This window comes from Astatotilapia calliptera, chromosome 15, assembly GCF_900246225.1.
Source record: "Astatotilapia calliptera chromosome 15, fAstCal1.2, whole genome shotgun sequence".
Lineage (NCBI taxonomy): Eukaryota > Metazoa > Chordata > Actinopteri > Cichliformes > Cichlidae > Astatotilapia > Astatotilapia calliptera.
In genome coordinates, this window is record NC_039316.1 from 3,268,303 (window position 1) to 3,293,668 (window position 25,366).

A 25,366-nucleotide genomic window follows, 5' to 3' on the forward strand; every position below is an offset into this window, starting at 1 on the left:
AACAAACAACCCCCCCAGAAAAAACCCGCACAGTCACTGGTTTTAGCACACCTTCAGTGAAACAGCGCCCCCAAGTGGTGATAGTTTTAGTTACAGTTTGATAAAGTACATTTAACTGTTATTTCTGGACACCTAGATTTTACATATATGATAAAACGTGAATTTTATTCATTATAGAAATTGGCAGTGGTTTTGTCTCATACTAGCTTTCATCAGACCCATTAGATTTATGAAAAAACAAAAAAACCCAGATCAGACCTGACTTTCATGTACAATCAACAGCATACCAGTGTGAACATAAATCGCACCATACAACCCAACGATCCCATTTTCCTGAAAAGCAGAGCCACAGTTCTGGAGCTTTGATCGAGTCTGTCTGACAGGAGACAGATGTTACAGATGTTACAGTGCCATTTTTCTACATGCAGTGATGATATGAGTTGGTCCCATCAGCCAATGAAAGAAAATACAAATTTGAAATAAGATGCACACACACACACACACACACACACACACACACACACACACACACACACACACACACACACACACACACACACACAGTCATCGACATCATACAGTAATATAATACTAGCCTATTTCTCCAGGGTCTTAAAGGCTTAAAGTATTTGTGGTAATCGTGGGTTTCTCTCCAATCACTGTAAAAACTATTTCCAGGTCTACTGCGTAATAAAACGACTCTGATAATATATTTTTCTCTAAAAGGATTGCGCATAATTCATGTGGTCCAACTTTATGTGCTCAGAAAAACACAGGGAGTTTAGTTTACCTACCTGCCCTCATCAGCTGCACAGTTGCAACCTCGCCGGGATGAGGGCGCTGCCGTGCAGCAAAACCAGCCACACTTGAATATTCCAGCAGCCTGCTCTCTCTCACTCTCTCCCTGTACCCCCTCCTCTTTGCCTCTCCATCCATCCAGCCTCCCAGTGGTTGGAGGCAGGAAAAGATGGCACCTCAAAAGCCGCTGTCAGCCACTCCGCCCGGCTTCTCGTCCTTAGGAAAGCGGCGTGCTGCCCTCTGAAGTGGCCCCGACCGAACCAGCCGCTGCCTGAAACACAACGGAGGAGGATCTTTTTTAAATTATTATTATTTTCTATTAATATTATTTTTTTTAAAGACAGACCCGAAAACTGTGGGCATCCGTGTAGCATTTTTCCACACCCTCTCGCCTTTTCCACCCTCAGCATCTGCACGTCCAGCCCGCTGCAGGCTTCGCAGTTGTTTTCTTCTTCTTCCTATCAAAACCATACAGATCTGCTGCTATTGCTGGACCTGGATCGTTTCTATTAGAGCCGAACTTGAGGACGAAGGACTCACTGATTTCATTCAGAAGGACGATGAGGTAAGGAGAAGCATGCGTTGGTCTTTCCCTGCACATAAAAGCGCAGACTTCTGCACTGGTTGTGGTGGTGGGTTTCCTTTTTTTAGGGACATTAAGGGGATGTGGGGCTGATTCACAGGGAATCTGGACAATTTATGGGATGCAGCTGAATTTAGAGGCCACAGTAGGTGTATCACAGCCCGGGATTCACGGCAGCACGCGCTTTTATTGACCGGTAGGTCACCTGTTGGCCGACAGAATATGAACCTTTAAGAGAAGCACACTGAGGTCAGCCTTTGATTTAAAATAATAAGAATTTTAAAAAAAATAGCCGACTCCAGTTCGCTCGGTGATGTTTCACGTGGAGGTACTCTGCACAGGCGGAAAAAAAGGTCTTGTCACGGGAACCAGACTACACGTGCAGTAGTGTGGCGTTACGGTGCACTTAATTAACAACACTTGCTGCGATTGCAGTTTTTAAACATCACCTGAAAAAAAGGTGAAACCTGCGCAGCGTGCACGCTCGCACACACCTCTCCGCACGGGAACCAATCAGCTGTGAGCATTCGATACAGCGATCCAGACGCGGCTCGGAGATGAGGGCGCTGGGTTGACTAGACCAGTGTGAGTGCCTATCAGGTAAAACGTTACTGGCAGGCCCGGGTTTGTCGTCACAGCCTCCCTCCAATCAGCTGCGAGGCTGCCGCTTCACAGTAGTGGGTGAGGCAGCAGAAGCAGCAGCGTTTGGCACAGGTTCACCATGAACAGGAGGAAAAATCAGCTGAGTCTAATTGCTGTTGGCTTAGAAAGTAGAGTGGGTGACGGAGTGTGCGTGCTAGTGTGGTGTTACTCATGGTGTGTGACAATCTGCCTCCCTGCTAGGGACACAAAAAATGTGGCTCGTTGTTGGTTTTTGATCCTGTGTGCTTTGATAATGCAAGGCGTCCAGAGGTTACACTGCATGGATATATATGGGGTATTTTGTTGTGAAGCGAAATACGAGCTCTGGGATGCCTCAACTTCCAGACCTACTCCCAAATTATACACTCATGTGTTCCTCGTAGTTAGTCCCAGGCTCTAATTCCAGCACAGCAAGCGCCTTTTTCATCCTCTGATTGTGAGACAATCAGAGGATGAAAAATAACTGATATGTAGAGGGATGCCAGCACTACCTATTCCCTGCAAACCTCCCCATAGTATAAATCAATAAAGGGGTCCTGTTGTTGCTCGACAGCTCAACATTCATATTCTTGGGCTCTACTAGTCTGTCTTTTCTTGATTCCGGTTTAAAATAATTCATACTTATTTCACTATAGTGAGGCCCCTCAGTCCATTTCATGAGAGATACAGGGAGCATTTAGGGCAACCTCCCTTTAAGCCAGGAATGTCAAATATAAGGAATGGGGAACAGAAGGACTCCAACATCATGTGTCCTATGATGTAAAATGAGTATAACATCCCTGCTTTGAACCAGCTTTCCTCTGATTAGCTCCCCATCACAAACAGAAGGTGGAACGTGTGGATGGGGACTCAATGTCTGCTTTTAGGCTTTTGGGGTGCTCTGAAACCTGAGATTTTGGCTCAGGAAACACTTGCACATACTCTGACCTTCCTTTTTGAAACTGCGTGCTTGTGTCATGTGAACATCCACCGTTGAAAGTAAGTAAAATTTATTTGTATAGAACCTTTCAAGATAAAAATCACAAAGTGCTTCACAGAAGCTAAAACATAAAAACAAAAATGAACCAAAAGCAAGTTTAAAAAGATAAGTTTTTAGCTGTTTTTTACAATACAATACAATACAATACAATACAATTTTATTTATATAGCACATTTAAAAATCCAAAGGGACACCAAAGTGCTTCACAGTAATATGGAGAGTCAACATAAGTCGACAAAAAAGTCAACAATTTTTAAAAGAGACCACCGAGTCCACAGATCTCAAGCTCAAAGGGAGAGAGTTCCAGAGTCTGGGCACCAGTGTATATATGGCAGAAATAAGGAATAGCAAACCTGGCACACTTAAACCCAGGTTTAGGGGGTAGGATTAGTGTTAAGCAGTAGTAGCTGTCAGTAACTCAGAAAATGTAACTCAGTGTAGTGTCCTGATAAAGGTATTACTGTGTGTGTCTGTGTGTGCATGTGATCCAAGGTCAATGTGAGACTGTAAATAAATTATTCCTGTTCTGTGGTGATAATAAAACAGCTTTTATTTTGTTAACACATACGTATCAACCGCTTCCTGTGAAAGTTTGCATTGTACACTAGGCAAACTTACTTTTTTGTCGTTTTTCACACAAAAAAAAGCTGTGCAAACTGTGATCACATTATCCAAACTTTACCAGCACGAGTCCAAACTATGTGTAACACTCTGCTGTCACTTAAACAGCCAGTTAAACATACAGCTGTGATTTAGGAGGACAGATTGTGTGCTTTGTGGAGGTGCTCTGTAGGTGGCAACACAGACTATGGTTCACAAGCCTCTGCTTCAGCAGAGTTTGCTGTGGTTCCTGCGTCTCGCCTGATCACTGTGTGGACTTCATTTATCTTTCTCCTTAAATGACTGCGTGGCTTTAAATCTGCAAGCGCGATGGAGCGGGCATGTTGTTTCTGCTCATCATGACCGAGAGGTCCTTTGGTCCGAGCGTCCGAGTCGCTCGCGTTTGTGTCTTCTCTGTGCTGCTGTGCTGCGAATGTCAGTAGGACACCCACAGTTGTTTTGTGCTGTGATCTAATGAGCATTGATCTCAGTGAGCTCCTGTGGGCTGCAGTTTTTCATCCAGTATTTTTCTATAATGAGGCAAACTGCAGTATTTTGGAGAATTTGTATTATAGTCCCTGCATCCGCCTATTTTTTAAGCCAGGTTTTAAGGAACTGGCACATGCACACATCAGGCATATTTTAATAGTGGTTGTAGTAGTTATGTTTAGAACATTTTTGTTGGTAACTGTCATTTTTAATGGTGAGATTTCTCGACACTGGCTGTAAGGCATGATGGTGAGAACACAAGAGATACAACCAAATGGCAAAGGTCCCCTGGTCTCCCTCTGTGCTCTATTGGCACAATTCGGCCTGCACATCGAGAACCCTGGCTATAAACACAAGAGATTAATGAAGGAATCCAATGCTTGTACCACTGTATTTGCTCTTCATTTGTTATGATTAGCCACACTAGTTTTAGTTATCTCCAACTGCAGAAAGGGGGAAGGTGCTGATCTCTGGAGGAGACAGTAAAGCCTTGCTTGGCACTTGTTTTCTGGAATTGTGGGCTAAAGGGTTGATTCCTGGCTTGTTTCCCCTTCTGGAAGTCGGTTATTTCTCTTCTTTTTTCTTCTTCACCCTCCCATCCATCTTTTTGATTAATTTGCTGTCCTTCACAAATGCAGCAACCTGTTTTTTCTTGTATTAAATCACTTCCTTTCCTTTCTGAACACTCGTATTGTGAACCTTTAAAACGGGACTACGCTTGACTGAGTTGCTCAGTTTTTTTTTTAGCATGATTTGCTGCTTCGCTTTGTTTTCTGCAGCTGAATGCTATGAATAGTTTAGGATTTTCAGTGTTATTCCTTCAAAGATAAGGTATGTGAAGCCCTCTGCTGGCGCCTTAGAGATACTGTAATGAATAGCAAGAAAAGTCCAATAATAGGTCATTTGACTATACTGATCACCGTTATTTTTCTAGTCTTAATCATTCGAGCCTCAGTAACTGAGAAGCTTTAAGGACCTGTTTTTGTTTTGCTTCACTTCATGTTACTACACATTACTCAGAGCTATTATTACCTTTTAAAAAGGTCTCCAGTAAGCTTTGTGTGCCCGTTAACTACATGTTAAAGAGCACATACAGTTGATGTGCGGTCTAGCCTGTGATCTGAGCCTGCCCATTGCAGCCTGTCGTCATCACCACTGCCTCCATTTGAGTGGATGGTTTTTCATTATGGTCTGAAAGTGAAGTGTAGACCCTATTAATCTGATTCGTGGCCTGATGTGTATTGACAGGATCAGTTGGTGGTATGCGTGTGACCCATATGAATACTAGCATTAATAGTGAGCTGAATTGATGCATGACAAGGACAAACAGGGTTATACTGAGTTTATCTCTCTATGTCAAGGTAATGCAAATGTACCGTATGAGAGGCTACTTTTGGGAGAAAACAAAGCACATTTCCATTCTACACCCACAGTCGGTGCTGCGAGTGTCTGAGCTAAAATAAATCATGGAAATGTCATGGTTTATGCCCCGCTGTTCCAGGGAGTGATACACACCAGTGGAGGTCAAATTTCCCCCTCGGTCCATTGCTCCCAGATCTCACAGCTGTGTGCTTTGAAGCTGTTACAGGTGTGCGTTCTTGATGACACATTTGTTGTTGGTCCAGTGTTAAAACTGTGGCATTTTCACCTTTTGTTCCAGACATGTTGCAAGTTTAGTCATCTTATGTTCCCACACTTCGGTAGGAACACACATGTGCTCCCTTAAAAATAATCTTGTGTGAATCATTAAAGACAAAGCGCTGATTAGTTAAAGCTGCTTAAATAATATTTTCATATGAGCCATGGGTCAGGAAGCAGTGCGTATGTGAGGGGTCACTCTTTGGAGCAGTCATAGATAATTATCAACCAGTTTCCCTCATATTTGGAAATGATGTCATTTGGTTCAGTTGCACAGCTCACATCAAACTCATGAGCAGAAAGGACTGCTGCTGCTGTGCTGAACTCCAAACAGCAGAAAGTTAAGTCTTCTTCATGCATGAGCTCAGCAGAACATCAGAAGAATCAGTTTGTCCAGAGGTAGCATACAGCAGCAGACAGTTCCCGTCATTTGCACCCTCACTGCCTGAAATGCTCAGTTTGGTTTAGCTGCGTGCTGGAGGCAGAACACGTGATGTGCAAACTGCTGGTTGTGAATTCCCTTGTTACCTGTGCTGTTCTCACACTGGAGCATCACGTGGGCTTTGTACTAGGGTCTTGTCAGCTTTGATGACTGTCCAAGTCTGTACTGGCCTTCTCATGCGCACCTCTGTCGGGTAATGTCAACAAAAGTTCAAGGCTGCAGTTCATGGCTGAAAATGGCTAAAAATAATGTCTAAAAACCATGATCATATATATAAATTAAAATATAGTGGCACTGAGACATTAGCAATGGATCTTTTGGACTCTGTGTGCTATTGGATGCATTACAATTGTAGGGTCTACCTTGCAATATAAAGCCCCCTGAGGTGACTGTTGTTGTGATTTGGCGCTGTGCAAATAAAATTGAGTTGAATTGAATGGAATTAAGCAGATTGGAGTTTGGAGACCAACTCAATATGTTCAGTTCTTTACTGTGTTCCTTGAGGCACTGCTGAGCAGTTTTTGATCTGTGGTGGAGGAGATCCATGTGAGGACTCAAGGTTTTCCAGCTCCACACTGCATTGTGCATGGTTGTGCGTTGGTCTTATTTGGAGCCTACATACATACATACTTTTAGTCTTGATGTAACTTTTATTGTGAATTGTTGCTATAAAAATAAAACAGAATTGAATTCAATCCTGCATTGTTTTTGCACAAGTCATTGCAAAACCTAAAGCTTGTTGGGAAAAATCATATAACCAACTGCTTTTGGATTGTGTCAGTGGATTGATTTTTTTCCAATACAAATATAAAGTTTAATACTTAATATTATAGCATTTTAAGGATTACGCAATCCTTGGATGCAAATCTGCAGAGCTGTAAAAGGCTGATGGGGTATTGCTGTTACGCAGCAGGGTGGGCAGGCGGTGTGGACACTCAAGTTTGTGAATGTGATAACTCGAGAACGAAGCGACGTAGGATTTTGGAATTCACAGCATGGGAGCATCGACTGAAAATCTTTGACAATTTCGAATCTCAGTGACCTTGAGCTCAAGGTCAAAGTTAAAGGTCAATGTTTCTGAAAATCACCTCGGCTTTTCAAATTTACACCATAGGTCCCTGTACTAGGAGGCTGAGGGGGATGTGTCTTGTACTTTCTTTTCACTGTGAAATGTTTGTATGCAACATGATCCACTTTTTAATGATTCATAGTGCATGGCACAGGAAAAGATTGTAGCTTTGGTTTAATGTTGGTGTAAGTCTTGGTATGCAAACTATGGGACACACATTTAGTTTTGTTCTGTTCTTTGTGTCACCCACCTCTCTGCAATACAAGAATGTTTTACTTTAAGGACTGGAAAAAGGCCACAGACCACAATTCAGGCATCAGTTATTTTAAACTAACAAAGGCAATGTAATTTTGTAGCATGTAAATTAAGAGTTAACTTCCTACTAAAAGCTGCAAGCAATGATGCTTTTATTGCTTGCTATCAGTGCACCATTTAGTCACAGCTCAGCTGCTGTTGTGCTTTGTTAGTCTCCTTGGTTAGGGTAAATGGATGAACTCTTAGTGGCTTGTATATCTTCATATGTTGGAGATGCTGGTGCTAACAGGTTGTGTAATGATGTCTGTGCTGAATGCTGCTGTAATAACCCCATTTGTCTAAATGCAGTATGACACGCACAGCTCAAAATGGAGAATGATGTTGCACATTAAGATGCCTCCAGAGTCAGGTGTGTGGTCATGTGTCTGAGTGTGAATGATAACATTTTCATTTTAGGTGACAGTAGTGCTGTTTATGAGTCACAATGATGCACACGGAGGCGTCAAGAGGCAGAGTGGGAAGGCTGATCTGCACAGACGGGCGTGTGTGTTTAAGAGTGGGATCTTTGTGAATGAGAGGGAAATCACTCCCCGCCCGCCCTCCGTGTCTCCTCTGCCATCTCCCATTGGTGTGCGGTGTAATTAGAATTAAAATGTGCAGCTCATATGAGTCAGACGTCGTGCTCACGCTGCTGGTGCACGTGTGAGTATTTGTTTGCAGCTAAAAAAAAAGATTCAATCCCCGGGCCTGAGAGGATGAAATCGACTGAGAGCACAGGAAACGTCAAAGAGCCGTTTAACGTCGTCTCTGTCACACCGCTCACACTCGTTTAATCCCTTTTCTTTCTCCACCTTGCTGCGGGTCGAATAGCGTGACTGCACACAGGTGGGTGCTGATGGGATGACGGAAGCAAGAAATTAGATTGGATTTTACAGAATATAATGTGACTGGATGGGGAAAAAACATGCACACTGTAAATGATATGAGAATAAAATATAAAAATACTTTAAATTTGCATTCAAAGTCACATTGCATCATTCATTTAAATTTTATTTACATTTACACCGCGCTCCAAATTATTATGCAAATTGTGTTTAAGTGTCATAAAGATTAAATAAGTTGTTTTTCAATTAAACCCATGGATGGAATTGTGTCTCAGGGCTCTTTGGATGATTGAAATCTATCTCGGACACCTGTGATCATTAGTTTGCCAATTAAAGGAAAAACTACTAAAGAAGGATGTTCCACATTATTAAGCAGACCACCATTTTCAAGCAATATAGGAAGGAAAAATGATCTCTCCGTTCCTGAAAAGCGTGAAATAGTTGAGTGCATTGGACACGTAATGAAAACCTTAGACATTTCACGAAAACTTAAGCGTGATCACCATAATGTAGGAGATTTGTGGCTGAGTCAGAGCACACATGGGTTCGTGCAGGTAAAGGCACAATGAGGAAGGTTTCTGCCAGACAAATACATCAGATTAAGAGAGCAGCTGCTAAAAGGCCATTACAAAGCAGCAAACAGATATTGGAAGCTGCTGGTGCCTCTGGAGCCCTGCGAACCTCAAGGTGTAGGATTCTCCAGAGACTTGCAGTTGTGCATAAACCTTATATTTGGCCACCCCTAACCAATGCTCACAAGCCCAGAACTACAAGAAGACTAATTTTCAAACAGTCCTGTTCGCTGATGAGTGCATTGCAACCCTGGATGGTCCAGATAAATGCAGTGGTGGATGGTTGGTGGACAGCCACCATGTCTCAACAGGGCTGCAACGTCAGCAAGGAGGTGGTGGAGTCATGTTTTGAGCTGGAATCACGGGGAGAGAGCTGGTCGGCCCCTTTAGGGTCCCTGAAGGTGTGACAGTGACCTCTGCAAAGTATGTGGAGTTTCTGACTGTCCACTTTCTTCCATGGTAGAATGAACAGAACTGTGCCTTCTGCAACACAACCATCTTCATGCAAGACAATGCGCCATCTTATGCTACAAGGAGTATTATATCGAACCGCCCTAATAGTTGGATATCTCTTACATACAGTCTGTGAGTACTCTAATCTTTTTTATTGATCTATGCTTTAAAAACCCATTTGTAAAGGTCTAATGAGATTTCATGGTTTCTCTCTCTTTTTATTTTATTTCTGTTGATGTCCTGATCTAAAGTGTAACCTGTGAGCTGAATACAAAGGTTTCCGCTTTTTTGAATTATGCCCAGTGAGTCATTTTGCCAGGTGGACACGATAATGTTGCAGACGTGTTTCAAGCACCAACAAAGTAAAACAGGAAACAGGATATAGCATAATTTCAACTGACCACAAGTTGGAGTGCCACAGCAAAGATATTATTAAGCTTGAATAGTTTAATAACAAACATATTGCAGAGTTTGATTTGAAACATGTTTATACTTCATCATTATCATTCCACTTGGGTTACTGATCATCTACAGTGGAACAAAGTATGTTCTTTATCCTTTTGTTCTTTCTCCAGCATTGCTTTACTTTAGGTCATCGGTTTTACCACAAAGCTCAATTACACTCTCTCCCTCCCTCCCTCCCCCTCTCTCGCTGTGCCACACACATGCATGCTCACACACACACGCACACAGTCATGCTATGTGTTACACTGAAGGCCAAACCTCCTGCTGGATGCTAAAAATCAGGTTGCCAGGACTTAAACCTCGCTTTATCGCACTCTATTGTTCGCTGTCTCACTCACTTGCTCACACACTCACTCACTCATTCACCCACCTAACAGGATGACGGTGGGGTTTGGTGGGGGGTGTATGACAAGACTGTACAGTGTAAGTGCTGACTGGTTGTCCTTTCACCCTTGCTATCCTGGCTCTCCCTCCCTCCCTTTCACCCAGGCATTTGACTCTCTCGCTCCCTCTCTCCGTCTGTCTCCTCCTCTTTGCTCTCCACCAAATTGTTTTTTTTTAACCCAACCTCCTCCTGTATTTTTGATAAGCAGAATATGATTGCTTTATAAAGAAAAGAAAACAATGAATGACTTCAACTGGAGTCACTATTCAGCCATCTACTGCTGCCATTTCAAAGAAAAGAAAAAGATTCACACGAATGCTTTATTGCAAACAAGAGAGTGTCTGTTTGCTTCAGTCTCTTCCTCTGCCTGTGCTCTCAGTGAGTCACAGTAAGATTGTAAGATAAAAATGATGGTGCAGATGGTGTGCTGCGACTCAATTGCAATATAATGTCCTTTATTGATTTGACACTAGCCACTGTAGTGAGTTAGTCTCATATTCAGCTACTGGGAGTTGCTTTCAGAAAATAATGCTGCCATTGTGTTGAAAAGAAAAAACCCACGATGGGCTTTTCTCTTGTTTTAATGAGTTTTTGGGAATTATTGCTGGTATAATGCACACGACAATGAAAAGCAGATGCACTTGAGGAAATTGTGTAAAAAGTGAATTTAAATGAAAAAACACAAATCCACTTTTATTTTAGCTTCTAACAGCTTTAAACAGAAACACAATTTTCTTTTTACGTGTCTTAACAAATCAGCTCTGGATCGCCTTCAGTCTGTACAGAATGCAGCGGCAAGACTTTTAACTGGTATAAACAAGAGGTCACACATTACTCCAGTTTTGGCTTCTCTTCATTGGTTGCCTGTAAATTTTAGGGTTCATTTTAAAATTTTAGTTGTAACTTTTAGAGCTCTGCACTTAGGTCTTCAGGTCAGAGGCTACTGGTGGTCCCACGTACTAGATTTAAAACACGTGGGGATCGGGCTTTTCAGGCACTGGCACCTAGGCTGTGGAACTCTCTGCCGTTGTCTTTACGCTGTCTAGACTCTACTGACTCCTTTAAAAAGCAGCTGAAGACATTTTTATACAAACGGGCTTTTAACTAATTTAATTAATTTTAACTTGTATGTCTGATCTTACTGTAAAGCACTTTGTGATTTTTATCTGTGAAATGTGCTATATAAATAAATTTTACTTACTTACTTTACTTACAATTTCTGGGCCCAGTACTGTGGTGCATTATTCCATATAGGGATCTATTGAAAGTTAAGAGGTTCGTGTACATATTCAACTCCTCCATTCAGTTTCTGCATGAGAAAGACTTAGGGGTAAGCTTGGGTTAGAAATAAAGGGCTAAAATTAAAAACAGTAAAAACAGTTTTATGGGTTTGTGTAATAGTCATGATTAAAAAGATTGACTTTTGGTTTGAAAGGAGAAACTAACACGTAAAAGTCAGTTAATTTCATGACCCATTAATACACCCCAGCCTCCTCCTTACAAAGGCTTCAAAGCCAAATACAGACTAAATATAAAAGACACAGGCAACGTATTGGAACATAATTTTAAAGCCTCAAATTTAGTGGCCATATCTGAACTAGGTTTAGGTAGCTGTCAGCTAACCCAAGACTCAGACAGCTAGCTTGGTTAACAAGTTGCATTTATTACTTGTTGCAAGATTAAATGGTATGCTGATGTTTATTAGCAAAAATGCAGCTTAAAGAAAAGTGTTACTAACAGAGAAACTGAGCAGCTAAAAAAGAAATCTTTAAATAAATGCCAGCGTTGAACAAGAGTGAACATCACCTCTAAATCCACGCTAAAGTAGTGCATAACTTAAAGGGTCAATGTCATTTAATTTATTGAGTTATAATAGAAAAAAATCACCCCTTTCAGGTTTTTTTGCCCTCTTGTTGCCTGCTTGCTTCCTTTGACGACCACTCCACTCAAAATACACCTTACCCCCACCTTTCACATCGGTGCAACAGTAAAAGAAACAAATTCCTGTACATTTTTACCAAATGATAATGTATCACAAACACCAAAACTCATGATTTCATAGAGGCAACAGAAGTTTGAAGAAGGCTGTTTGATGCAACTCACTGCAAGCAGACATTTGCTTCTAACTTAAGGTAATATTTTTTTCTCATAAACTAACAAATATGAAATTATTATCAAACAAGTAATAAAAGGACATGGCTGAAATTTCATTGGCATGACGATTTCTAGCCAAATGGCACTTTCAGCAGGCCCTAAACTGTGATTTTTCCGGTGCCGTCGGCATCCAGCAGTTCTACAGCCAGTTCAATCAATGAAATTGCCTGCTGGCAAAACACAGCAGGACAGATGTGGGTGGTGTGTGCAGGTTGAACTGTACTAGAAAGAGACCACGGGTGTGTCTATTTTTGTGGCATGTCAGAGGATGCACAGTAAATGTGGCAGGGATTTATTGATGTTGAACTCACCCACCCAGCCAGGAGATTAGTTTGTGGCTGCACGCCGCTTACTGTACTTTGCTTGTAATCTATATGTGCTGAGATAAATGGAGCACGGGACATTAAAGAGGCAAACATGGGGCCTCGCATGCTCGAATTTGTGTGTCCACATTTCGTATGTTGTTGTATCCGAAGCCCCACCCAAGCCTGGCACTCCACCTCAGATCATCTGCGAGAAAAGATGGGAGCCATCAGATGAATTAAAATCTGTTGCTCCTCCTCTTTTTTCCCCCCTCGTTCTCGTTCTCTCCCTCCATGCGGACTTACGCATCCTCGTCTCGGCCAATCCGGCGGCTGGCGGAGGAGAGCTGCATGGTGAGGAGGAGGAGGAGGAGGGGCAGGACCAGCAGCCTCCGGGGCTGGCAGCCCGCTGCTCTTCTCACAGCTGGGAGGGGAGAAGGGGAGTGATGGAGAGAAGAGGAGGAGGGAAGGTGGGGTGTGGGGAGGGAGTATGGAGAGGGAGGAGGTAATCCAATGAGACACAGAGAGGAGAGGCAGCGTGAGGGCAACGCCTCACAGCACCGGGAATCTCTCTCTATCTCCATCTTGCTCACCCCCCACCCCGCCTTTCCTCTGTGTCTGAAGCGTAAAAAACCAAAGGACTCTCATCTCCCATTCAGTCTTCTCTGTACGCTGAGGAGTGCCCTCATATTGAAAACACCTTTTTTCCCACCAAATGCTTCAATTTCACCTTTATTTTTACCGATTTTTACTTCTTTACCTGCTGCCAAAGGATGATTTGATGACCAAAAGTGACATTTTTTTCTGTTGACCTGCCGGGAGCCTGTATCTTTTACACGAGTCATCTTTGTTCTAGAGCTCACAGTTGCTGACTGTACACTGGCAGTGGGGAAATAGGTTAGTGTGCCTATCTGGTGCTGGGCAGGAGAGCTGATTGAACGTTCAGTCTGCCAGAGGAGGTAAAGAGGAGGGAGATGCCTTCCTGGTGGTAGCCTTCTGTAGCTCTGCGACTATTCGGGGAGAAGGTGACTAGAATGCTCCCGCTGAACTCCAACCTCTAGCGGAAGTATCAGCGACGGGATTTCAGGGGAGACAAAGGAAGGGAAAAAAAGCAACTGAGGAAACAGACAGACATTTGTTTTCAGTTTCTGGAGTCACTGAACAGGGTTGACCTGTGTGCACCTGCTGTCCGCGGACACCATGGATATCAACCTTCAGTCTCACCGATTTTACTTCCCTCAGATATACTGTGCTGAACCGGGGGCACAGCCACAGCTCACTGAGTTCAAAGTCAGGTAGGCATCCAATGCATGGTGGTGGGGGCGGTGTTTAGGATGGCATCCATCAGTAGATCAGATCCATCACTCACTGGTAAACGATGGAGTCATCCGAGGCTGATACCTCTAATTGCTTTTTCCATGCAAATTTTACTTACAGCATCATGATTGCATCTTTCACCAGACCCCCAGCTGCTGCTGCTGCTGCTGCTGTTGCATATGAAACGCTTTCTGTGTATGATGAGTGCTGCTGTGAGTGGCTCATTGCCCTTGCAGGGGGATGGGGCTGCATGCTAATGTGTTTGCTAGCTGTGCAGAAAAGTGTCAGGCTCCTTGGAGAAGCAGAGGGCATTGACAGCCTATGAAGGAGATTGCCAAGTTTGGACAGTGCCACAGTTGTGCTACATTTGCCATCCAGGAATCTATCGCCTTCTTATCGGGCGCCTCTGTGGCTTCTTTTGTTCTCTTCCTTTGCGCTGCTCTCTTTTTCTTTTTTGCTACTCTCTCCTCTCCAATCGCAGCTGAAAGTGCTCAGGGTGGCTTGTTGCACATCCACAGTCGACGCCTGCCGTCGCGCTCACAGACGCATGCTCAGACGTGCAACAGCTTTCCTCCTCTTTGTCTTGTTGAGATGTAATTGTGCTCGGACGGAGCTATTGCACTCGGGCGTGCAAGATCTGAGACCTGATGCTTTGTGACATACATGAAAAGAAATAGAAAATAATCTTCAAGCTCTCCTTATGATCTTTGCCTCTCTCATCCATCATCAATCTTTGCATGCACAGCTTGAGATGTCGTTATAATCTCGTGTGTGATACATTTGACAATTCCTCTGCTAACAGCTCTGATCAGTGCAGCTTTATGGGACTCAGAGCCAGAGTTTTGCCCCACTAAGCAGCTTTGACCTTGGCCTGGTCCAAGCTGGTGGACCAGCAGCTTTATTGGGCTGGAGCGTGTCACTGTCACAGCCTGGCCGTGCTCCCTGATGGCGCCACGGGAGTCTGAGGTCATTCGCAGCTCGGTAGCATCAGCGCGAGGAGGGAGAGGACAGAAAAGTGCAAAGTGAGAGCATCTGTTTCTGAAAGACAGAAAAGGAATAGCTCTGCTTCATCCACTTTACTCGAGCTGTCGTTGGGCATGATGTCATTATTAGATTTTCGACTCTAACATATTGGCTCACATTTCATATCTGCTGCATTTAGCCAGGTTAGTGTTTGTAGTTTTATTGTTATTATTAATGTTATTTTCACAGTGGTTTAAGCCCAATAGACAGTTAAAGAGATTTCATCGACAGCGTTCCCACCCCTGTGAAATGTCCACATCAGCAAACCCCAGGAAATGTCAGTAAATATCAGCGTTTTTATGCAAACTGTAGCCTTAATGAAAAAAAAAGTAGTCTCACACATTTCTGGCTGTGCCTCACATCTCTATTACACGAGGGACGCACGCACACACACACACACACACACACACACACACACACACACACACACACACACACACACACACACACACACACACACACACACACACACACACACACAAACCCTGTGTGCATTTGCAGAGATTAACGAGGTTTAAAAGTGTAATGTGTTTTCACAAAACCAATTCAAGCCCATAAGCAATATTAATGTTTCACAAATCAGATTTTATGCAATGAATACTCGCTTAGAAAAGCTGAGCGTGGATTTGATGCACATTCATACTAAGACACTGCCGTATCTGTTCCTGTGTACACTAATCACTTTCACTCATTTTCTGGTAGTCTCCATGTTGAACCCCGCAAACAATAAAATCAGTAATGGGCAGCTTTACAAAGCAGCATCTCTAACTATATTCCTAAAAGGGTGGGCTTAAGCGATAATGAAACCAAGAGGAGCAGAGAGAAAAGAGAGGGAGAGAAAATATTAGACCAGTGGGGGGTGGAAGGGGGAGCACTGGTAAGCAGAAGGAAGAGAGAGTGGAAGCGTGAGGCAGATGGATGGAGGTGAAATTAGAGGAGAAAGGAGAAACCAGTGTGAAGGAGTAAATATGTGGCTGTTTGAACATAGACTTTGATGTGGCATACACCCTGAAAGAAAAACATGTGCAATGGATGCTGGGATATTAGCACCAGCTTCATAGTGGCCAAGCTGGGTAACTAGAGTATAGCCAGATAACCATGACAACCAATGCTGGCCAACGCATGAGAGCATAGATACGTATACAGTGCATGTATACATAGCAATGCACACAGGCTATGCATACGAAGAGCAAGAGCGCTTCTGTTTCAGTGCCTCCTGCAACTACAAAAAACCCTTCTTATTTATTGTGCAGACCCAGTGCACTGATATTTATTAAAGAATAATAAATCATAGTTTCAGTTTTGGATCGCCCACTTAGTATAGTCAATATGCCAAGTCTGTATATTTTAAGCAATGTCCACATATAAATTGTTTGTCTGTCTTCCACTGCAACCAGTTCTGACTCTCAGCTGACCCCAGGCCTGGCCAGAAGCTCCTTCTTGTCTTTTTATAATGTAATGTTTCTAATGTTAGTGTTGATGCACTTTAGCAATCATTTTCAATGTGAGGAAGACAAAAACCAACAAAAGTCATTAAAATCATTAAAAGCTATTTGGCTAGGTTTAGAAGGAAAATCAAGGTTTGAGTAAAATATATATTAAATACACATTAAAGGATAAACTTGGATGACTTTTCCCCCAGTTTAAAACTTCTGATAAAACTGTGATTTTTCCTGTTTTGGCCTCGCTCTTGATAGAAATGGGCCTTGATGGCCAACTCTCCCCTTCAGCTCTCTCTCTCTTCGTTCACCTTGAAAGCCTCAGACTTAAATCCAAGAGCTGCTGTAATGTAAGTTATTGCTTGAGGATTAAGTCATGGGATGAGGGAAGAGGCTTTCTGTTTTTCAGGATTCTCCGAGGAGACTAAATGTCTGCGTTGTTCCGCACCGTGGCCTGACAGATTAGTGATGGAGTCTACCACACATGCATGTCAAACATAAGAAAGCTCCAATGGAAATCTGTGAAATATTCTAGGTCAGTGACTCTGGTGACTGATGATCTTTGACACAAACATGTAGGATGCTACGGCTTGTTCACAGGATTGAGTCGCCCAATTACAGACACTTGCGAGTATGTTTTATGCAGACTGTTAGGATTTTCCATGGAGAGCACTTAACCTAATGGCCTTTAGCTAATGCTCAACTATAAAAGGGATCATATGTAAACATGTCTGTGCTGACTGTAGTCCTTGTGTGTCGGGGGGTGGGTGGGTGCACAGTAGGCAGTTAAATGGCATCATGGGTGAGAAGGAGCACACCCTCTGGGCACAGCTACAGCTTTCTTTTTTTCCTTTGAGGGATGGGAAGGTACATATTTTAGACGTTGCCAGTCTTTATGCTCCAGCTATGCTCTCACCTTCAACCTCCTCCCTGTTGGGAATTTTTTTTCCCTACGTCAAATGAAGACGCATGCATTTTTTAAAGCTGCTCCCACTTCTCGCTCTATTTCCTGTCTTCCGTATCTCTCTGCCTCCTCGATTTATCTTTTTTGTTTCCATCTTAATTTCTGATTCTCTTCTGTGATCCTCCTCTTTTCTCTTCCCTTCATTTATTCTTCATATTCTTGCCTTTGTCCTCTTCTTCCTCCTCTCAGCATGAGGTCCATCCATTTGAGCCCCTGGGTTGATCTGCAGCTTGACTGACCTCCCTAAATGCATGCACGCGCTTACCAATGGCAGACAACCAAGTTTTGTTCCTCCAATATGTTTACAGCAGTGCACAGCTTCACTTGGATAGAGACAAGGGCAGCCTCGGGCTCTTTGCTGAGTATTAAAGATTCCAGCAAATGCTCATTAGAGTAAAATCAAGGTTCCCACGAACAACTAGCTAGACAGGAAAGTCTGGCTTCTTGCTGCAGCCTTTAAATCCACACCTGCAATAAAGATGAAATGCTTTTTAAATCTGGGCTTTAGCATTTGGGAAATATGCTTATTTGCTTAATTGAAAATTGATAGCACTCTTGCACGAATAAAGAATAAATAGATCCACAGCCAGCACTCTGCATAGCATGAGAAATGTCATATCTTTAGCTTTACAGGTACTGACATGTCATAGCTATAAAGTTCTCCATACAAGCAAATATGTTTCCCTAAAGTGTCCCTGCAGGTCTCACATTTCATCTTAATGTATCTAATCTCAAATCCCATAGTTTGTTTCGGGCTGCCATCCACTCATTGGGGATCTGTTGACTGTGTGCTGTCTCTGTCAGTGCTGTTATGTCAGAGGATTATCGAAAGGTTGTTCAATCCCCGGCTTGGACAGTCTCAGTCGTTGTGTCCTTGGGCAAGACACTTCACCTGTTGCCTACTGGTGGTGGTCAGAGGGCCCGGTGGCGCCAGTGTCCGGCAGCCTCGCCTCTGTCAGTGCGCCCCAGGGTGGCTGTGGCTACAATGTAGCTGCCATCACCAGTGTGTGAATGTGTGCGTGAATGGGTGGATGATTGAATGTGTAAAGTGCTTTGGGGGCCTTAGTAAAGCGCTATACAAATACAGGCCATTTACCATTGTGCCTTGCAGAGACATAAAGGACCATCCGAAGTCTTAAATCCTCTGTCGCTGAGATTATTTTTCAACTTTCTTCTGTCACTATAATGTAATCCAAGCAGGGTCAGACGGAGACAATCCTCAGTTTAATTCCGTTGTTCCACCTGGTGTCTCGTCTCTCTGATGAGAAGATAAGTCAGAAGTGTGCAGGATGGTGTAAAGGCAGCGGTTTTGCTGACTGGAAGTCCTTACAGCTACATACGGGAATGAAAACCACTGTTAATATCAAGGCAAGAGTTTCTCATCCGCTATGCTGAAAAATGCATGCAGGTGTTGGCCAAACATGAAAGTTGAGAGCACCTAATCTTAAATTAAACCTCCTGCCCTGCCCAGCATGATTTCCCACTGCCTTTTCAGAGACTCAGCATTAGCTCTCAGGGGTAAGGAAACTCTTAAATGCTTTATGCAATCATGCGGCACAGCCGTAAAAGAAACCTTGTGCTCTCTTCGCAGGCTTTCAGCTGGTATTAAACCATAAATTCAGACCTCTTTCTTGGCACCACATCGTCGTGTTATTCCTTTCGGCTGTCCCAGCTGACCTCTGCGGACTGCCGGAGGCGTTCAAGGCATTATTTGGTGTTGGGAAAGCGAACAACAAAACCTTCACAGCAATGAATCATGGACACTAGGCACATCACGTAGTTGGATGTAGTTATAGTTTATAGGTCTGCATTTACCGTCTTTTAGAGACAGAGATTAGAACTCACACAATATTTCACAGCGGCACATACACAAACTTCCACTTACTCAAATGGATGCACCCTCAGATGCACAGTTGCAGCACTGAGAGACAGTCATTTGATGAGACGGGGCATTGTGCGCGCTGTAATTACAGAGTACGCTGTCTGTGGGCTTATGTTGCTGTTTTTTTTAATTCATCTCTCACTGCTCATTCATCTTTTCTTCCCAGCCATATTTTCTAGGCCAAGCGAAGATTCCACTCCAGTTGTCATGCCAACAGATTAGCGTGCTCTTGCGTGGTCTCAGCAGTAGACTCTAGGAGTGCATGCGTGTGCACGTGATCTTCTGAGTGTGTGTGTGTGTTTGTATGCATCTTCTCTGTGGGGTTGCCGGCTCTGACATGCATTCAGATACACACGAGCTGAATATAATCAACTGTGTGTTCACACAGTCGTACACACAGTGTTTGAATAAAAAGCTTTTCATTATCTAGTCTATCACACATCATGTAGTTATTTAAACTCATTTTCCTGAGCATACCAGCATCGCCTCTTGTCTTGGAAAAATGGAACGGTTAATATTTGGGCTAAAAGCACAGACTATATAGACACAAAACACCACAATGTTACCTTGTGGTTTGTGGACCTCTATTAAATATTGTGCCTGTTGCCATCTTAAATTTTTTTTATGTTTTTTTGCACGGCACAGTTTTTAAAAGTACTACTCTATCTGCTGATACTAATTAGCTTGGCGAGCATTGTAAATTCATAACAAATATCTGTTAATTAATGCAAAGTAAAATACAAATAAAATGAGGAGCAAATATGTTCTGTTAGTACAGTTACGCACACAGCAACGCACATTTGTAAGCCTGGACTAACTCTATAAAACGGATCACTAATTTGAATTAGCTGAGCTGAAGTCCTAGCTTGCTAGGCTATGCCATGTTAGCTTTCAGGCTTTTCTGTGGAATCAGCTCCCAGTTTGGATTTGGGACACAGACACCCTCTTACTTTTAAGACTAGTCTTAAAACTTTCCTTTTTGAAGAAGCATAGTTGTGGTTGGCTCAGGTGACCCTGAAACCTCCCTTAGTTATGTCTTTGAAGGTTCTCAGTCATCCAGGTCATTGTAGTCTAAGAAGCTTGGAAAGAAAAGCGTCTGGACTTGGACACTGGACACCTTGGCTCGTGTGATTAGGTAGAGGATTAGGGGCTCCATTGTCCCTCTTGGGGGGACACTCCCATAGGGCTTAAATCTGGGACTCCCCACCATTTGACCTTAGAACTGAAGAAGCTTCTCTCATGAGAGGTGAAATGTCTTCAAGCAACTTAAAGAAGTCCAGACGCTTTTCTTTCCAAGCTCCTTAGGCCTGGTTCTGCTGGAGGTTTCTTCCTGTTATAAGGGAATTTTTTCTTCCCACTTTTGCCAAACGCTTACTCATAGGGAGTTGTTTGATTGTTGGGGTTTTTCTTGGTGTTATTGTAGGGTCTCTGCCTTACAATATAAAGCGCCTTGAGGTGACTGGCGTTGTAATTTGGTGGTATATAAATAATATTGAATTGAATTATTCTACCATTCATGATAATACTAATGATCAATGATATAACAATGCCACATATTTACATTCCCTATCACAGACAACAATGATAGTAGCCCAGACATGTCTGAGGGCAAGAGCAACATGTCACCTTCTTTAAAAAAGGGATTTACTAACATGCTACTTCAATAGTATGGAAGTGGTCTGGCTACAAGTAGTCAGACCTTTAAAAGTACTTGCAAGAAAACTGTTCCCACTAAACGTGGAAACAACAAACTGGTTTCACCATTTGAGACAAAAACACACTATTGAGACAACCTGGATATGCAGGCACATGAGGAGGAGCAGCTGGTTATATGTGACCCAAAAGTTAAAAAAGAAACAAACAATGATTATAGCATCACTGGAGAAAACAGTGGATGGAAATTAGTTATGCAGTTATGTTTTATGGCCAGAAATATGATGAAAACACACAAGTGGAAAAGGAGGTCTTTAAGCAAGTGGTTAAAAAGCTCTTGCCAAGATACAACATCCCAGGGAGACCTTATTTGTTAAGCAGTTATGTTATACTTGAACTTTTTTGTCCTTAGGTTTGTCTTGTGCTTTGTTACTACTGTTGCAATATGATGCTGCTGGCACTTTGTGGCAGTAGATTCACACTTTGAATTAGGTAGCCTGTCATCAGTGACAACAGCTCATTAGAAAAGAAGGATGGAAAATACCCTTTGTTTTGTTTGTACTATCGGTGACTGCTGTCTGCAAACTACAGTAAAATATTTTCTCTATATAGTCAGAAATATTATTGCAAGTTTGCTTAAAATATCATGAGGCTATATAATCCACCTTTATACCACAGTGCATCGATACGCACCTCACCCAGAACATAAGGAAAAGGTTTAAAGTTTATTACAATCAAAACAATATCCAGATCAAGACTTTCTGGGTACCAAACTACAAACTTTTTAAAATCTGATGTGATTTTGGGCATTTTAAACATGGATATAATTTTTGGAACCAGTCGCAAGTGGCCACATGTCACAGTTACCTGCAGAAATCGGGCCAGAAAGAGAGATAATTTTAAACTCTGTCTCCTCAGAGATGAACTTTAAAATCCGCTGCTCTATTTTGGTTCTAATATGCCGTGTCATATCCAACAATAACAGCTATTACTGAGTCACATACAGCAGTTTTTTCTTGAAACCCAGCTTAATAGCCAGTCTGTTTGTAAAGAGTCATAAGATGTTAACCATGACATTTACAAAGCCTGAATTTCACACATGAAATTTGTAACCCATGTCAGTCAGGGGTTATTTTTAGGCTTTTCCTTTGCAAGTTGAGCACTTTGGTTTGTTTTATTGCTGTTTGTATTAGAGCGGCAGGCTGTTTGACAGTCTGCTGTCTGCTCAGGCCCATGTTTCTCTCTTCTGAGTCTTCACTTTTCGGCCAGCCCCCACCACCACAGCACCACCAAAACCTCAAATACGCAGGCAAGCGAGCTGCTTATGTAAGCGGCCTGCATACCGGGCTGAGAGTTTACTTTTCTGTAGCCCATTTTTCACAGATATATACAAAAGCACGCTTCAATGGATAAACATGAAGTGATTTATACCATGGGGCGGTAGACACACTCACATGCACACACACATGCTCACAGAAAACAAGAGAGGTGTTCTTTTAGAATTTAAAAAGAGCCAGAATAAAATTTAATTCGCTGATACCTTGAAGCTGAAGGACGTGTATCACAGACATCTTCACCATTTCATTTCCTGACGTCATATCAAGTGTGCACAGGCATAAATAACAATTCATTTTTATTTCAGATCTGTTTTCAAACCTGCCAAACATGATACGACTAATCCTTCAACACACGATCACATAAACGTAACTTTACTAATCATATAATGGGTTTTTATTTTAAAAAAAAAAACTATGGCAAGCTAACTCTGTCTTACTGATTTCTTTCACAGTACTATGCAAAAGTCTTGAGCCGCCTCTCATTTCTTGAAATTTTGCTTACTTTTGTCATTTTTGAGAATTGGTCTTAATAGAGTAAAGAAGGCATGTCAGACCTAAAAAACTATCTACATTTCATGAACACTATCTGTCCTGTTCCTTTAGAAATAGGGGGAAAAAAATAATCTAAAACAGGACCTGAGAGATCCATTTGTGATTCACTGAAGCTTTATCAGAAATGATATCAATAGATGGAAGTGAAATGGGTAGAAAAGGTAATTCAAAACTGAATTGTATTGAAGCGGTGCGAGATCACCTTGACAGAGAACTGAACAAAAGGCAGCGAGAGTTTTGCACTGTACTCTATATTAGTTGGCTTATTAGCTGATTGCTATCAGAAAAACAGCCAAAGAAAATGGAATCATTTTGTTATTGTAACTTTAATATAATCTAAATGACATTTCATTTTTTTTCTAGTTCAGCATTTTAGAATATGGCTTACTCCCATTAAAATGTTGCCCATGAGTGTTGAGGTCCTTTAGCAGATTTGTTTTCAAACACAGAGAATAATGCATGTCAAAGCTTTTTGATTAAAAGAAAAAAGTTTTAGGAGAAGCGCAGACATGTTCTGGCATCCAGTACAGCAGACTCTAGCTTCACTAAAACTGCAGAAGCAACTGGGAGAAACTCCTCGAGCCACTGATTGTGCATATTCGCCGTGTAAATGGGTGCTTGCCGAGACGCTGGGATAGATGCAGAACACTTAACCAAAGTGGCTCCTCATTGTGCCAACTGGCCCCAGTGGTTGGATTGCAGTAGAACACAGTTTATCCTATTTTCTATGAAAGCTGAGCTTTAGTTCAGGCTCGCTTTGCTCTGACACGCTTATAAATCTTTAAGCTGTCAGCTGTTCTTCTCTCTGCCTTATGCAGCTTTGATGTTTCATGCAGCGGACGCTCACATGTGCAGAAATACACGCGCATACTTGTTTGCACTCTACAAGAACTTCCATTGTGCACCATTTTTGGCCACTTCGCAGGCAGAGGATTCTGCATCATTCTCCTGTCTAGGAGAACAGAGAGCATTTTGTAAAGGAGTTAGACAAAAAAAAAAAGACAAACAATTTGTGGTGCCGATTGTTCTGCCAGCTAACTCTCGGGATTTGGCTGTTCCCCCTAAGCAGCTGCCTGCGGGACAAAAAGACACTTTCTGAAAGCTGCCTTTCTCCTCTTCTACTTAACCAGAAATAGAAAGAAAACAAAAACTTTAGTACCATAATTTATCCAGTAATCGAGTATAATAAATCTTAAAAACCAGTAAGGCAGTGGGAGAAATGGGGAAGAGTCACCAGAGCAGCAGACAGTAATATTAGCCAGGAATGTTGGAGGGATTTAAACCTTAGTCTGGAAATAATGGAGCTGCTTTCCTGGCTGTGTTTTCCTCAAGGTTGCTTCTGCAGCATATTCTGGGGCTACGTGAACACAACTGCTGTTTTTGGATATAAGGAGCAGCACAGCAAATTGGAGAAGCAATATTTGCTTTTAAACGCCTAAGATTGTGTGTTTGAGCCAATTTCTACACCATGATGTACCGTAACCCTCACCTCACCTGAACACACAGATACACACTGATATTTGATACTAAAGTCATCCTCTGTGATGACTAAGCACAGTCAATTACAGTATGTGTATGTACCTTTTTACTGCACTTAAAAAAGATTGCATCAATAGTGTATGGTGTGCAGTGTTTTGAGTGGCCTGTTTACTGGAAAACAGCACTGAGTCTGTGTCAGTGGTGGCGTGTTATCAGGATGTTTATTATGCGTGTATTAACCTCTTGGTCTGCTTCAGCAGCATCACTGGACAAGCTAATCCATCAAATCAGTTTAGAACTTCTTGATCCCCGAATGACAGTCACTGCTGCCGGACAGCACATTTCCATTCATGGACTATAGTGTCATCCAGTTTGTTTGATTGTGTTCTGTAGCTATCGTTTTCAAAACTCGGTGAATTGCAAGGAAAAGAGTGCAGAAAATCCTCAGCGAGCAAGAGGAGTGAAAAGAATTTACAGTTTTGATGGGATTAACTGCTGTTACGTGCAGAAGACATAGAGAGAGCGCATTCATCAAAAGTTTGAATGCACAGAAGAAAATTAGACAAATTTGTTATTACATTTTTTTTTTGTATCATACATAGACACTCAAAAAACTTAAAATATCTTCCACGTAATGTCAGATATTTTACTTATATATAGTTTGTTTGAAGCTGAAGAAATACTTTATTTTATTACAATATATCATAATTAAGTAGCATTTTCCCTTGTTTGCCTCCATTTATCTCCTTATATCATCCTGGTATTCCTATTTATCCATATTATATATTCTGTATTTATATATGTGTGTATATATGGTATATTTATGCTTTTATCCTTACTCTCATTCCCCTTTATTGTATCTGTAACATGCAACTTCTGTCGGTGCTGTGCTACTGGAAACTGGATTTCTCAGAGGAACTCACCCGAGGGATTAATAAAGTTTAATCTAATCTAATTTATCTCCTTATAATCTGTATATGAAGCTACGTTTAAATTAGAAGTTTATGGGT

General features: G+C 42.2%; 1 protein-coding gene across 5 annotated transcripts in view; it reads left to right on the forward strand.

Annotated features, from left to right (window-relative positions):
• The first annotated feature begins 677 nt into the window (after positions 1–677).
• The window catches only part of evlb (Enah/Vasp-like b), a 49,146-nt gene continuing 24,457 nt past the window's right edge, over positions 678–25,366 (forward strand). For 2 of the 5 annotated variants that reach the window (XM_026142438.1, XM_026142441.1), the window contains exon 1: positions 13,237–14,005. In XM_026142438.1, coding sequence (XP_025998223.1) covers positions 13,911–14,005 — 95 coding nt within the window. In that variant the 5' untranslated portion in view covers positions 13,237–13,910. Of the gene's footprint in view, positions 1,364–2,075; positions 2,198–9,422; positions 9,537–13,236; positions 14,006–25,366 lie in introns of those variants that run through there. The other 3 variants (XM_026142443.1, XM_026142440.1, XM_026142442.1) reach the window with 3 other exon arrangements.